Source organism: Halichoerus grypus, chromosome 1, assembly GCF_964656455.1.
Source record: "Halichoerus grypus chromosome 1, mHalGry1.hap1.1, whole genome shotgun sequence".
NCBI classification, from domain to species: domain Eukaryota; kingdom Metazoa; phylum Chordata; class Mammalia; order Carnivora; family Phocidae; genus Halichoerus; species Halichoerus grypus.
Window position 1 is genome coordinate 117,663,498 of NC_135712.1, and position 12,753 is coordinate 117,676,250.

The 12,753-nt window shown below is 34.6% G+C and overlaps 1 protein-coding gene across 4 annotated transcripts in view; it reads left to right on the plus strand.

Moving 5' to 3' along the window:
- Positions 1 to 12,753, plus strand: part of ATR (ATR checkpoint kinase) — a 96,904-nt gene that overhangs the window by 48,891 nt on the left and 35,260 nt on the right. For all 4 annotated transcript variants that reach the window (XM_078070953.1, XM_078070941.1, XM_078070948.1 and 1 more), the window contains 7 exons: positions 559 to 674; positions 2,856 to 2,976; positions 4,007 to 4,144; positions 5,766 to 5,976; positions 8,371 to 8,549; positions 10,949 to 11,113; positions 12,194 to 12,285. In XM_078070953.1, the coding sequence (XP_077927079.1) occupies positions 559 to 674; positions 2,856 to 2,976; positions 4,007 to 4,144; positions 5,766 to 5,976; positions 8,371 to 8,549; positions 10,949 to 11,113; positions 12,194 to 12,285 (1,022 nt within the window). The remainder of the gene's footprint in view (positions 1 to 558; positions 675 to 2,855; positions 2,977 to 4,006; positions 4,145 to 5,765; positions 5,977 to 8,370; positions 8,550 to 10,948; positions 11,114 to 12,193; positions 12,286 to 12,753) is intronic.

The window sequence follows — 12,753 nt, forward strand, 5'->3', positions numbered from 1 at the left end:
ATGGTCTTTAACATTTGCATGTTCTTTTCACAATTTCTTTTTTAAGTAAAACTCTATCACCAACGTGGGGTTTGAACTCACAACCCTGAGATCAAGAGTCGTATATTCTACCTGCTGAGCTAGCCAGGCGCCCCTTCTTTTCACAATTTTAAGCTCAGTATTTTATACCTAGAATTTGAGATATTTTGAATTTTTAAAACTATTTTGGATTTGTAGTTGGTTTTGTTAATCAAAGAATTATACTGCTACAAATATAGACAAATCCACTTTTTCCTCCAAAAAGCTCTTAATCTTAGATTCCAGTACATCTTATATGTATAGAACACAAACTGCCTTCATGTTCAAGTAGTACGTAGTCACAGCTTTATGACCTTAAATAGTCACCTAAATGGTTTTAAGCATTGAAATAGATGTCCTAAGGAAGTTCACAACCCCAAAATTTTATAATTCTATGTATTTAGAAATTATTTTTATCACTATTATGTATAGAATGTTGATGAGCATAAAGATTTATCTGCTTCACTATAGATTTACAAATGTAAAATAATGTATTTGTAGGAATTACTTTCTATTTATGACTGTAGAGAGATGCAGACTGATGGCCCAGGTCACCAGCTGTGGAGGAGATTTCCTGAGCATGTTCGGGAAATCCTGGAACCTCATCTAAATACTAGGTCTGTAAACTCATTAAAACCATTTTTATAAAATTGTTTTTAACTTTATAAAATTAATGTCATTTTTTTAAAAGATTTATTTATTTATTTTAGAGAGCGCAAGAGATCGTGCATGTGCGGGAGTCGGGGAGGAGGGGAGAGGGAGAGGGAGAGAGAATCTTCAAACAGACTCCCCACTCAGTGCAGAGCCCAATGTGGGGCCCGATCCCACAACCCATGAGACCATGACTTGAGCCGAAACCAAGAGTCAGACGCTTAACCAACTGAGCCACCCTAGGCGCCTTATAAAATTAATGTTACGTTTGATATAATTTTTTAGCATTAAAAGTATTTTCAGTAGTCTGATATGTATTTTCCACTGTGATGATGCCTATAATCTTGTCAAAATGAGAAGTACAGTCTGCTCATTGGTTAAATTCTATAATTTTAAATATTTAGATGAATTTATTGAAGCTAAAATGATTGATTTTTTTTTAATTCAGTCAGTGATACTTTGAAAGAATCCACTTTAAATTGAATATGAGTTTAATAAGCTTTTGATAGGCATAATTAATACAGAAATTTAAGAGTTTAAAGCTAGTTCCAAAGCCATTAGTAACCCCAACTAGAGATTAGAGATTTCAACCCTCCAACTTCTCTTCATGAAGATATTTTCTCCCTCTTCTTTTTTTTTTTTTTTTAAAAAAAAGTATATTCTAACCTCTTTTTCAATTTTAATAATTCTGTTAGGACTGATTGAAATCTGGACACCTGGGTGGCTCAGTCGATTAAGCATCTGCCTTCGGCTCAGATCATGATTCCAGAGTCCTGGGATTGAGTCCCCCATCGGGCTCCCTGCTTAGCAGGGAGCCTGCTTCTCCCTCTGCCTGCCGCTCCCCCTGCTTGTGCCTTTTCTTTCTCTCGCTCTGTCTGACAAATAAATAAAATCTTTAAAAGAGGGGCGCCTGGGTGGCTCAGTCATTAAGCGTCTGCCTTCGGCTCAGGTCATGATCCCAGGGTCCTGGGATCGAGCCCTGCATCGGGCTCCCTGCTCTGCAGGGAGCCTGCTTCTCCCTCTCCCACTCTCCCTGCTTGTGTTCCCTCTTTCGCTGTGTCTCTCTGTCAAAAAATAAATAAAAAATCTTAAAAAAAAAAAATCTTTAAAAGACTGATTGAAATCTATAAAATTATAAATTATTTATAAAGTATATTTGGTCACATACTTACTAGATATGTGACCATGGATAAATTACTTTACTTCTTTGAGCCCTGGTATAGTGCCTAGGCTTGTAGTAAGTTCTTTATGAAAGCCCTTAAGTATGCATACCTATTTGCTAGATATCTCTTTATATTTAGAAACCTTTTAAATTTAGAACCTTTTATATGTAGAAACAGATGGGCACAGCTGGTAAAAACAATGGGGCAATGGAATGGGTAGAGAATATTAATAAGAGAGTTCTTGAAGGACCATGAAGACCACGCTGGTTAAGGAAAGAAGTAATGAAAGGAACATATTACAGATCAGGAGAGTTTAACAGGGTCAAGGGACAGAAGATCTCAGTGATAGAGAGCCAATGTGTTAGCATAACTGGGTGAAAGAACTAGAAATTTAGGAAGGTAGGGCTATAGAGTAAGATATCTAAGTGGTTCATTTTGGAAGTGAAGAAGTTTTTTTGTATTGGCAAGGGAGTCCTGACAAAGAAATAGAGGAAAAAGTCATTGGGAAGTTTTGAGTTTGATTAGTTGGTCCAGCCAGCCATTGAAGTCACTCAGGATGGTAAGACATAGGGAAAAAAGAAAACACAGAAATGTACTAAAGTTATCAGTGAGTTTGATAATCAGCGAGTTTAATAGATACCCATAATGAGAAGTAAAGAATGGTATGCCTGGGTGGCTTGAACCTCAAAGGAACAAGTCTTTCTTATATAAAATGGAGTAGAAAGGATCAGAAAGGAGCACTGAGGAAGAGGAGGAGGCAGACTCAAATCCTTTAAAGTACTTGGGGCATGCAGGATGACTTTCCACCCCACTATTAACAAGGATATAGGAAGAGTAGTGTCTTTAGCCATATTTTAGTAAAGCAAGGCAGTAGTGGGATAGTGGTAAAGGAGTTGATAAAGTTTTTTATATGTTTTATACTGAAGTTCTCAACAGATGGATATATATATATATATTTTAATAAACAAATTTTCAAAATTACAGGTATAAGAGTTCTCAGAAGTCAACAGATTGGTCTGGAGTAAAGAAGCCAATTTACTTAAGTAAATTAGGTAATAACTTTGCAGAATGGTCAGCATCTTGGGCAGGTTATCTTATAACAAAGGTAAGAGAACTCTTCAGAATTAGTTTAATGAATGGAAATTTTAAAGGAAACCAGAACATCTATCTGAATATATAGCACAACAGCAGGCACTGAAATATGTGTGCTGATACTGATAGAAATTTTTGTAGAAAGTGTTACTAATAGTAACAATTTCTCTGTTGTTACTAGTTTCTGGGTAAGAGGGTAATTATTTTATCAAGCAAATTACTGTGGTCTTTGCAAAATATCTATTACATTATGTCTGTTCATTTTCCATTGTGAAATGATACTGTTTAAAAAGTGACCAACTGAGCCACATAGGCGCTCCAAGTTTCTTGTATTTTTATGAACATACTGAAAATATATTATGTGAAATGTAGAATACCATTAAATTAATTACTTCCAGATCTGGAATCTTTGATTTAGTTTAGTTTTTGTTGTTGTTGTTGTTTTTTAAGTGAAGTGTTTATATTTGAGAAGGAAAAAATCTTGAAATTTTAATAAGAGAACAGTAATGTTGGCAAATCTAATGTTAGGTCATAACAATAAAATTTGACTCTAATCCCAAGTAATTTAGTTTTCTATTTCTTTCATTTTTCTCCCTATAGTAATTACTGCTTATTATTATTAAAAATGTGAGTCTTACACTTAATGTACTGGCCCAGAGTACACATTTTGGTTACTTTACTCATCTCTGTGCTCAGGGAGTTAATACACTGAATTTAATGTTATCTAACTAAAATATACTGTAATTCGGGAGGTTAATCTGTAACAAAACATGATGCATCCAAAATAACTAAGGGGGAAAGGCCATTTATGTTGAGGTGACTGACATTGCCTTTATGGGTCACAGCAGTTCAGGTATTTTGAAATATTTAGAGTGACCAGAGAGGTGGTGATCTGAAATCCTTTTTGCATGAGTATGCATGCCCCTCTCCATACAAGAATACCCACTCTGCAATGATAAATTATCTCGTGTGGTTTTTTGACATTAATCAATAGAGTAAAATGTATAAAATTACTTACTGTCCCTAACCATTTGGGTTTACAGGTTCGGCATGATCTTGCCAGTAAAATCTTCACCTGCTGTAGCATTATGATGAAACATGATTTCAAGGTGACCATCTATCTTCTTCCACATATTCTAGTGTATGTCTTGTTGGGTTGTAATCAAGAAGATCAGCAGGAGGTGAGAGATACCATTTTATTTGGTTTCTGTTTGTCCAAACATTTGTCCACTAGCAATTAGTATTAGAAAAGCTACATGTTAGGAAATGTAGATCAGTGTATGGCTAGCTGTGTATGTACATGTCTAATTCTTAAAAATCTTTTTAACCTTTTATTTATCGAACAATTATCCAATGCTTAGTGCAGAAAATTAGAAAGCATATATTATATATGCCCCAATATACATAGAACATTTTGAAATAAAGAATACATAAGAAATTACTGATAGTGATTTTTCCTGGTGAATAGTACTGTGGATTAGGATAGGGGAAGGGGAATATTTTAGTTTTTGTTTTACAATATTTTGTAAAAGTTTCCTTTTTTAACCACATACATATAACACTTCTTTTAAAAATGATTATTTTTTTTTTAAGATTTATTTACTTATTTGAGAGAGAGAGAAAACAGGATTGGGGAGAGGGGCAGAGAGGGAGGGCACCCAACACAGGTCTGAGCACAGAGCCCAATGCAGGGCTCGATCCCACGTCCTTGAGATTATGACCTAAGCCAAAATCAAGAGTTGTTTGCTTAACTGACTGAGCCACGTGGTGCCCCCCAAAATGATTATTTTTTATAGCATAAGTAGTGAGAAACCAACTGAGAGTTTTAGAGGGGAGGGGGGTGGGGGGATAGGTTAGCCCGGTGATGGGTATTAAGGAGGGCACTGCATGGAGCACTGGGGGTTGTACGAAAACAATAAATCGTGGATCACTGCATCGAAAACTGGTGATGTATTGTATGGTGACTAACATAACATAATTAAAAAAAAAAAAAGTAGTGTATTACTATGTTCTTAATGTAAATATTTGAATTCTACAAATAAAAGTGTACCCTTTGACTACCATTCCTGATCCCACATCCCCAGAGGTCATCACTGATATTAATTTGATATGTATATTTTCAAGGGTGCCTGGGTGGCTCAGTTGGTTAAGCATCTGCCTTCAGTTCAGGGCATGATCCCAGAGTCCTGGGATCAGGCCCTGCATCAGGCTCCCTGCTCAGCAGGGAGCCTGCTTCTCCCTCTCCCTCTGTTGCTCCCCCTGGTTGTGCTTTCTCTCTCTCTCTCTCTCTCTGTCAAATAAATAAAATCTTTAAAAAAAAAATTTTTTTTGATGTGTAGATTTTCAAACCTTTTAATTTTTAATGCAGTTGTTTAGGTTTTTTTGATAGTATCACAGTAGGTATTCTGCAACTTGCCTTTTTTTAAATTTACCAATATGTATTTATTGAGCCACCTTTTTTTTATTAGTGCTGTGTTATATAATCCTTCCATTTTGTAGTTGTACCATAGTTTAACTGTTGCCATAGTAATGATTATTTCCAATTATTCTGTTCTTACAATGCCATGGTACGCATTATGATGATTCTTACTTGTGAAAGCGTTTGTGTATGTGTGTTTAGGGTGTATTCCAAAAAATAGAACCATTGGGTTATATGGTATTGTACATTTAAAATTTTATTAGAGACTGTAAATTCATCTGTTCTGACTTATAGTTGCCTTAGAATGCTTGGTCTTACATGTAAGATAATAGCAAAATGATATTACATGGTACATTATTAACCATAAAATGAGTTCTTCCTAGGTTTATGCAGAAATTATGGCAGTCCTAAAGCATGATGATCAACATACCATAAGTACCCAAGACAGTGCATCTGATCTATGTCAACTCAGTACACAGACTGTGTTCTCCATGCTTGACCATCTCACACAATGGGCAAGGCACAAATTTCAGGCACTGAATGCAGAGAAATTTCCACAAAGCAAATCAAACAGAGATAAAGTAGATTCAGTTGGTGAGTCATAACTTGTGTTTGTTTTCTTCTCTTAATTATTAACCAGGTAGCTACTTCCTGTATCAATTCTCTAATTTAAGCATTAGCTTTTTAAAGACCTATATTTTCCTACGTACCTTTTTTTTCCCCGAGGTAGCCTTTTCACTGAGAAAAAGCAGAGAATTTATAGTCAGAAAACCTCTCTTTAAATTCTCACTACCTTAGGCAAGACAGATGCCTAATTTTTCTTTGTATAACATAGGATTAATATTATTTCCCTTAGAGGACTGAGGATTAAATGAGATGATGAATATATAAATTGTAAAATGTGAAATAAATGACATGTTAATATTGTTAATAACTGACCCCTCAATGCTTAAACCGTTTACTCCATGTCTCCTCAGTGTATTGTGTGTATTTACTCTGTGTCCCCTCAGTGTACTATGTGTATATACACATACGTATACATACACATGTATACATACGTATATATATGTAGTAAAGTGTTCTTTATCCTTTTTCACTTATGACATACTCTGCGATCTTTTTCACATGTAAGTTTTAAATTTCAACTGTTAATTTCATTTCATGGCCTATTCTTTTTTTCTACTCTATTCATTTCATTCATTTTATTTTTTTTGTTTTTCCTGTCTCTGGTAGTGTTTGGTATCCAGCGGTCTCTCCAAATATGCTTAATACATGTTACTACATTACACCCTGCTATACCAAATATGTGCAGTTTTTTTCCTGTGGTATTACAACTTCCACTAAGGTGACTAAAAGTGGAATCTCATTAGAGTTAAAAATGCCCGCTAGGATAGAAGCATTTGGTGAGCAGAATTATATTCATTCTGCTTCTGTATATCTCAGCTATTTTAATGGAAATCACATGTTTTGCCCCCTAGACTTTGAGGCTAATTGAAAAAAATGACTAACAATCCTTAAAGAGACCTTCACTTACACAGTTCTCAGTTTGTGAGTGTCTCCCTCTTGTTCATGTACGTGAGGAAAGCGCATAATTCCTATTGTTAAGCACAATAGCTTATTATTCTAAAAGTTTTTGGACTTGCAAACAAATATCTGGGGGGATTGTTTTTCTGAGGAGTATGGCTAATTATTGATATATTTTCCATTGATTTAACAATTTGATGTTTGTTCCTATTTCTGCATGTGTAAATGGTTCTATAAAACCAAATACAACCTCTATCTCCATTTCTGCTAACATTAACATTACAAGGGAAATACTAGTTTTTAAGAATAACATTTGTAATGGTTCAAAAATACAATACTTTTAACATTTCTCATAATTTAAATGATCTACAAATTTTGATGGAATCAGGGACTTATTTTAAATATAATTGCTTTTAAATTTGCCATCTTGATTATTTAAATTTTGAAGAAACTTATCCTATTCTCTACATACTGTTATGAATTGCTACTAAAATTTATAAGTTTTAAATAAGAATTCATAAACGGGACTGCCCTCATTTTGAAGTTTCCAATTTAAGTCTTTTCTTAGATTCTTGAAAAAAATTACCCTAAAGTATTTGTGATTTTACTTCAAAGGCACTTCTACTTTGAATTTTCATTAAAACAGTCGATATTGTTTATGTGGCAACAGAGGAAAAAGATTGTTAACAATTCTAGGCTTTAAAAAGAAGCTATTTCGGTAATTCTGCTTTTTCCCTACTGTTATACTCTCAGTGTTTTTATAGTCATCATTAATATATAACTCATCTTTGTATCTTTTGTATCATCTTTGTATCTTTTCGGCATTTAATACAGATTTACTCTTAGAGTTTTTTTTAAGTTTTTATTTAAATTTCAGTTACTTAACACACAGTGTAATATTAGTTTCAGATGTACAATATAGTGATTCAACGCTTCCATATATCAGCTGGTGCTCATCACAAGTGCACTCCTTAATCCCCATCATCTATTTCACCCACCCCTCCAGCCACCTCTCCTCTGGTAACCATCAGTTTGTTCTCTAAAGAGTCTGTTTCTTGGTTTCTCTCTCTCTCTCTCTCTTTTTCTCCTTTGTTCGTTTGTTTTGTTTCTTAGATTCCACATATGAGTGAAATGATATGGTATAATACAGATTTACATTTAATCCTCACAACAACATTGTAAGGAAGGCAGGACAATACTAATACTTTCCTTTTATATATGAGGAAGCAGAAGCCCAAATAAAGTTAAATATTTCCAAGTAAGATAAGTGATAATGGTGGAGTTGGAGCAAGACTCCTCTGAGTAATCCTCTGGTAGTTACATTCTAAGTATGATACTCTAATACATTTAGATTAATTTATTTAGTGAACTAAATTGAATTTAAATAAGTTAGACTTTAAATCAACACTTTTAAAATTTCATCTTATAAGTCTTTAATCACTCAATTTTCTTTTTATAATCTAGTATCTACTGCGGATTATGAAGACTATCAGAGTGTAACTCGTTTTCTAGACCTCATACCTCAGGACACCCTGGCAGTAGCTTCCTTTCGTTCCAAAGCATACACACGAGCTGTAATGCACTTTGAATCATTTATTACAGAAAAGAAACAAAATATTCAAGAACATCTTGGATTTTTACAGGTTTGAAATTAATACAGTAAATTTAATGATGTTTAATACTGCAAGTCTTTTATGTTTATATTGTTCATTTTATTGAGTGTTTTAGATGCTATGCTAGCTACTAGATATTTATGAGCACTTTAGAAGCTTACAGATTAGTGGGGAGAGATAAACATCAATTTGGTGTAAAGTGTGCCCTGAGGAAAGGCACTTAAGTTATCCTCTGTGTGGGGTAGGGTAGGAGATGGGAGTGAGCAAGGGGTCAGTATGGGCTTCTTGGAGACAATGTCTAAGCTGGGTCTTAAAGAATGGATGGTAGATAGGTAAAAGAAGGAGGTAAGATATTTCAAATAGAGGCATCAGTATGGAGTTGGAAATGGTGGTATGCCATGGTCAGAATGGTATTTTAGCTAAATGACTATGACAGTCATGGAGGGAGGGTTTGAAATAGCTATGATGCAAGGGAAGCAGGCCATTGCTATTCTTATGAGAAATGTGGGCCTGAATTTGGGGTGGGTGGGAAGGGGAATGTGCTGGTTGTAACAGGAATCAGGCATGACAGTGCTGGTGAAATAATGGCTTAGGTGATAATATTTTGATTGTGTGGGGAAGGAAAAAGAAAGGGAAGGTGGGGCTAATACAGGGTGATTAAATAAGAAATTGGTAGACTTTTTTTTCAAGTCAAAAGCAAAAAGTAGTGAGAAACTGAAAAATTAGTAGGTTATAGCCTTTTTTTTTTAAGTTTTTATTATTCATTTAAGTAATCTCTACACCCTACATGGGGCTCGAACACACAATCCTGAGATCAAGAGTCTCATGCTCCTTCTGCTGTGCCAGCCAGGCACCCCGGTAGCTTATAGTCTTTGGATGAATATAGCCTTCATCCAAAATGTAGCCTTCTCCTGTCTTTATTTTTCTCCTTGTCTAGCTTTGAGTCTGTTGTTCATTATTAAAATCATTCCCTTACAAAGATGTTCACCCTTGTCTTTCTCCCTCTTTGTGATAACTCACTTTGTAAAATACCATCCTTGGATAAACTCACCCATCTGCCTTGCCAGTGTCTTGCATTTAAGCAGTTGAACATTGCTGGAGAAACGTCACAGTGGATTTTTAACTGCTTTTACTTGAAGTTTATAATCTGAGACCTCAGCAGTACTCTTTAATACTGCCATCTGTGTTTCTCTAGTAAGCCTACCTTCCTGCTCTTCAGGATGACTATTTTTTCTCATTTCTCAGCTTCTACCTTACTTACTCTCAAGTAGTTTATCATCATGGAGAAAATGGAAGTTAGACGTCCACCAAATTTGAAAATACACTGACTTCTGCACCATATCCTTTTTTCTTCTCTTATGTTATTCCTAGGGAAGGATCCCTTCCTGTCAAAATTCAATCCTCCTATTTGTGTTCTTGATTTCAATCCTTCAATATTGCTGCTTTCTCTAGTATCAGTAATTTATCTTCCTCAGCTGGAGTATATAGACACGCTCTGGTATCTTCCATCTTAATTTTTAATAATTCTCTTGGTCTTACATTCTCCTTCAGATACTGTCCATCTCTCTGTCTCCCTTTGTAGCCAGTTTTAAAAGAACTCTTATCTTCTCTATATTCACTTTACTTCCCATTCATTTTTTGACCATTCCCCAACAAGACTTCTTTCTCTATTCCACTGATACTACTCTTGCTAAGAAAATCAGTTGCCTCCATGTTACCAAATCCAGTGAATGTTTCCCAGTTCTCATTTTCTTAATTTCACAGAATCATTTGACCACTCCTTTTTCGTTAAGACATTTGCTTTTATTCATGGCTTCTGGGATATCACATTGTCCAGCTTCCTGTAAACTACTCTGGTTTCTCTTCTCAGTTTCATTTGTTAGTTCTTTCTCTATTAATATAGAAGTACGCCAGTCTCCTTCCCTGCCCCTGTGTTCTCCTCTCTCCCTGTTCATTTACTAAATCATGTCCTTTCCCCCTGCCTTTAAAGAACATTTTTGTGCTAATTGCTGCCAAATTTTTATCTTCAACCTGAATATCTCCTTCAAACTCAGATTTGAGGCATCTCAATATCAATATATTAAAATACTTATTTAAAAATTTTGTAACTCTTTTGAACTGTATTCAACAGAATTTATCATAAGTTGGATTTAAAGAGAGTTCAGGACCTTGCTGTTCTTTGTAACTCTCATTATCAATAACAATTACTAATGTAGATTTGTATTTAAGTGGAACAAAGGTGTTAAAATAATAAGATGCCTGGAAATAAGTTTATAAGTTTACTGTGAAGTCTGCCTTGAAGCGAATACTTACTGTTGCTTTGAGAAAAATTCTCGTATGCTCTTTTCACATAAATTAGTGGTTTTATAGTTTTATTTCTAGTTGTGTTTTTTTCTCTTATTTTATTATTTTGTTATGGTTGAACAAAGAAATTGTACGCTGCTATGCATGAACCAGATGGAGTAGCTGGAGTAAGCGCAATCCGAAAGGCAGAACCATCCCTGAAAGAACAGATCCTTGAGCATGAAAGCATTGGCCTACTGAGGGATGCCACTGCTTGTTATGACAGGGCTATTCAGCTAGAACCAGACCAGGTAAGATAATAAATGAAAGGCAACATAATGAAAAGGCCCTAAACTAGGAACTCTGGAGATCTTAGTTTCAATACTGTCTCTACAGGTGTCACAGTGTGTCTAGAAAATAGTTAATCATCTCTGAGCTTGAGTTTCCTGAATGATAAAATTAGAAATGTGAGATGATCTCAAAAATCCTTCAGTGCCATTTCTGTGACCTTAGAAATCCCCCAAATGAATGAGGCTTGCTGAGGATAATATTTATATTAAGCTGTGTGTCCAGTTACTCAAATGTATACAATTTTAGTTTGCAATAAAAAGTATAACATATATGTCAATTTTTTAATAATAATTGTGATTTTCTACAGCCTAGGAAACATTCACATTTCACATGCCCTCTATCATCATCTGTGAATTTCCAAAATGGTCCCTTAGAATCACTAAGCTACAATTATAATGGGGGCAGGTTAACATATCTCATGTTTACAAGGACAGGAAGGGAATTTAGAATTACTGATTTATAATCTTGGCTTAGATTCTCTCTAATCTTGGGATATTGCTTTTTGTTGTATTTGACATGTTTATTTTCTCAGAAGCTCAGTGTAGAAGGTCTTTATTTTTCATAATCTTGTTTTCAATTTTAAAGAATACTGCATAATCCTATATAACTTTTTAGTTACTAAAGCCCTAAATCTATATTAATGTTATTGTGAACTTTGAGTTTTAATTTTTGTGTGAGAAATAGTATTGCCAATAATCTTTAAACAAAATATTAAAGAGTACTCCTTATTTGATTTGATTTGATTTGAACTATTTGATTTGAACTTATTTGATTTGAACTAAAAATTAGACCAAACCTGGAAAAAATAATAAATTCAGTCTGAGAATTTTTTAGGTTGTCTGTGTATTTTTTTAATATTCACGTGTGTTAGGACATTGCTAGGGGCTTTGCCATTAGGCCAAGCAAGTCAGTTGCTGAACTAAGAAGGATAGGCTCAGTGAGCCAAGTAGTACTTTTTAATGAGTATCAGTTAAACTGTCTTTGTTTCCTAGGGTATATTTGAAATGATAATTGCTATTTAAATATTTTTAAATTTCTAGATCATTCATTATCATGGTGTAGTGAAATCCATGTTAGGTCTTGGTCAGCTGTCTACTGTAATCACTCAGGTGAATGGAGTACATGCTAACAGGTAATATTTTTTTAAAGAATGATTTTCTTTTGTTATTATATCTGAATGGGAAAAGTTTAATTAGTGAATTAGGTTGACGTAACATTTATTGAAGAAACAAAGTCTTTTTTATGTTTTCGTGGTGTTGGAGATATGCAACAAAAAATATTTTTTTCTACTTTTCCACAAGTTGATTTAGCACTTAATAGCTCATCTTCTGTCCCATGAGTCATCCTTGAATTGTATTTTGCTTTAAGACAAACTTTCCAGAGCTCACCTGCTATGGGAGAGGCTCATAGGAACATATCCAAAAAGTATTTAAGCTCTGTCTGCATTATCAACACCAGTTATTTTCTGTGTTAGGGAGGGGAAAACCTTGTGACTGCTTTCTAGAACACCACTCAGACTGTGTGGGTTAATTTTTCCCTAAAGGATTGATAAAAATGAAAGCTGCCTTCCTTTCTTTAAGAAAATGTGTTTGTTTTAGCA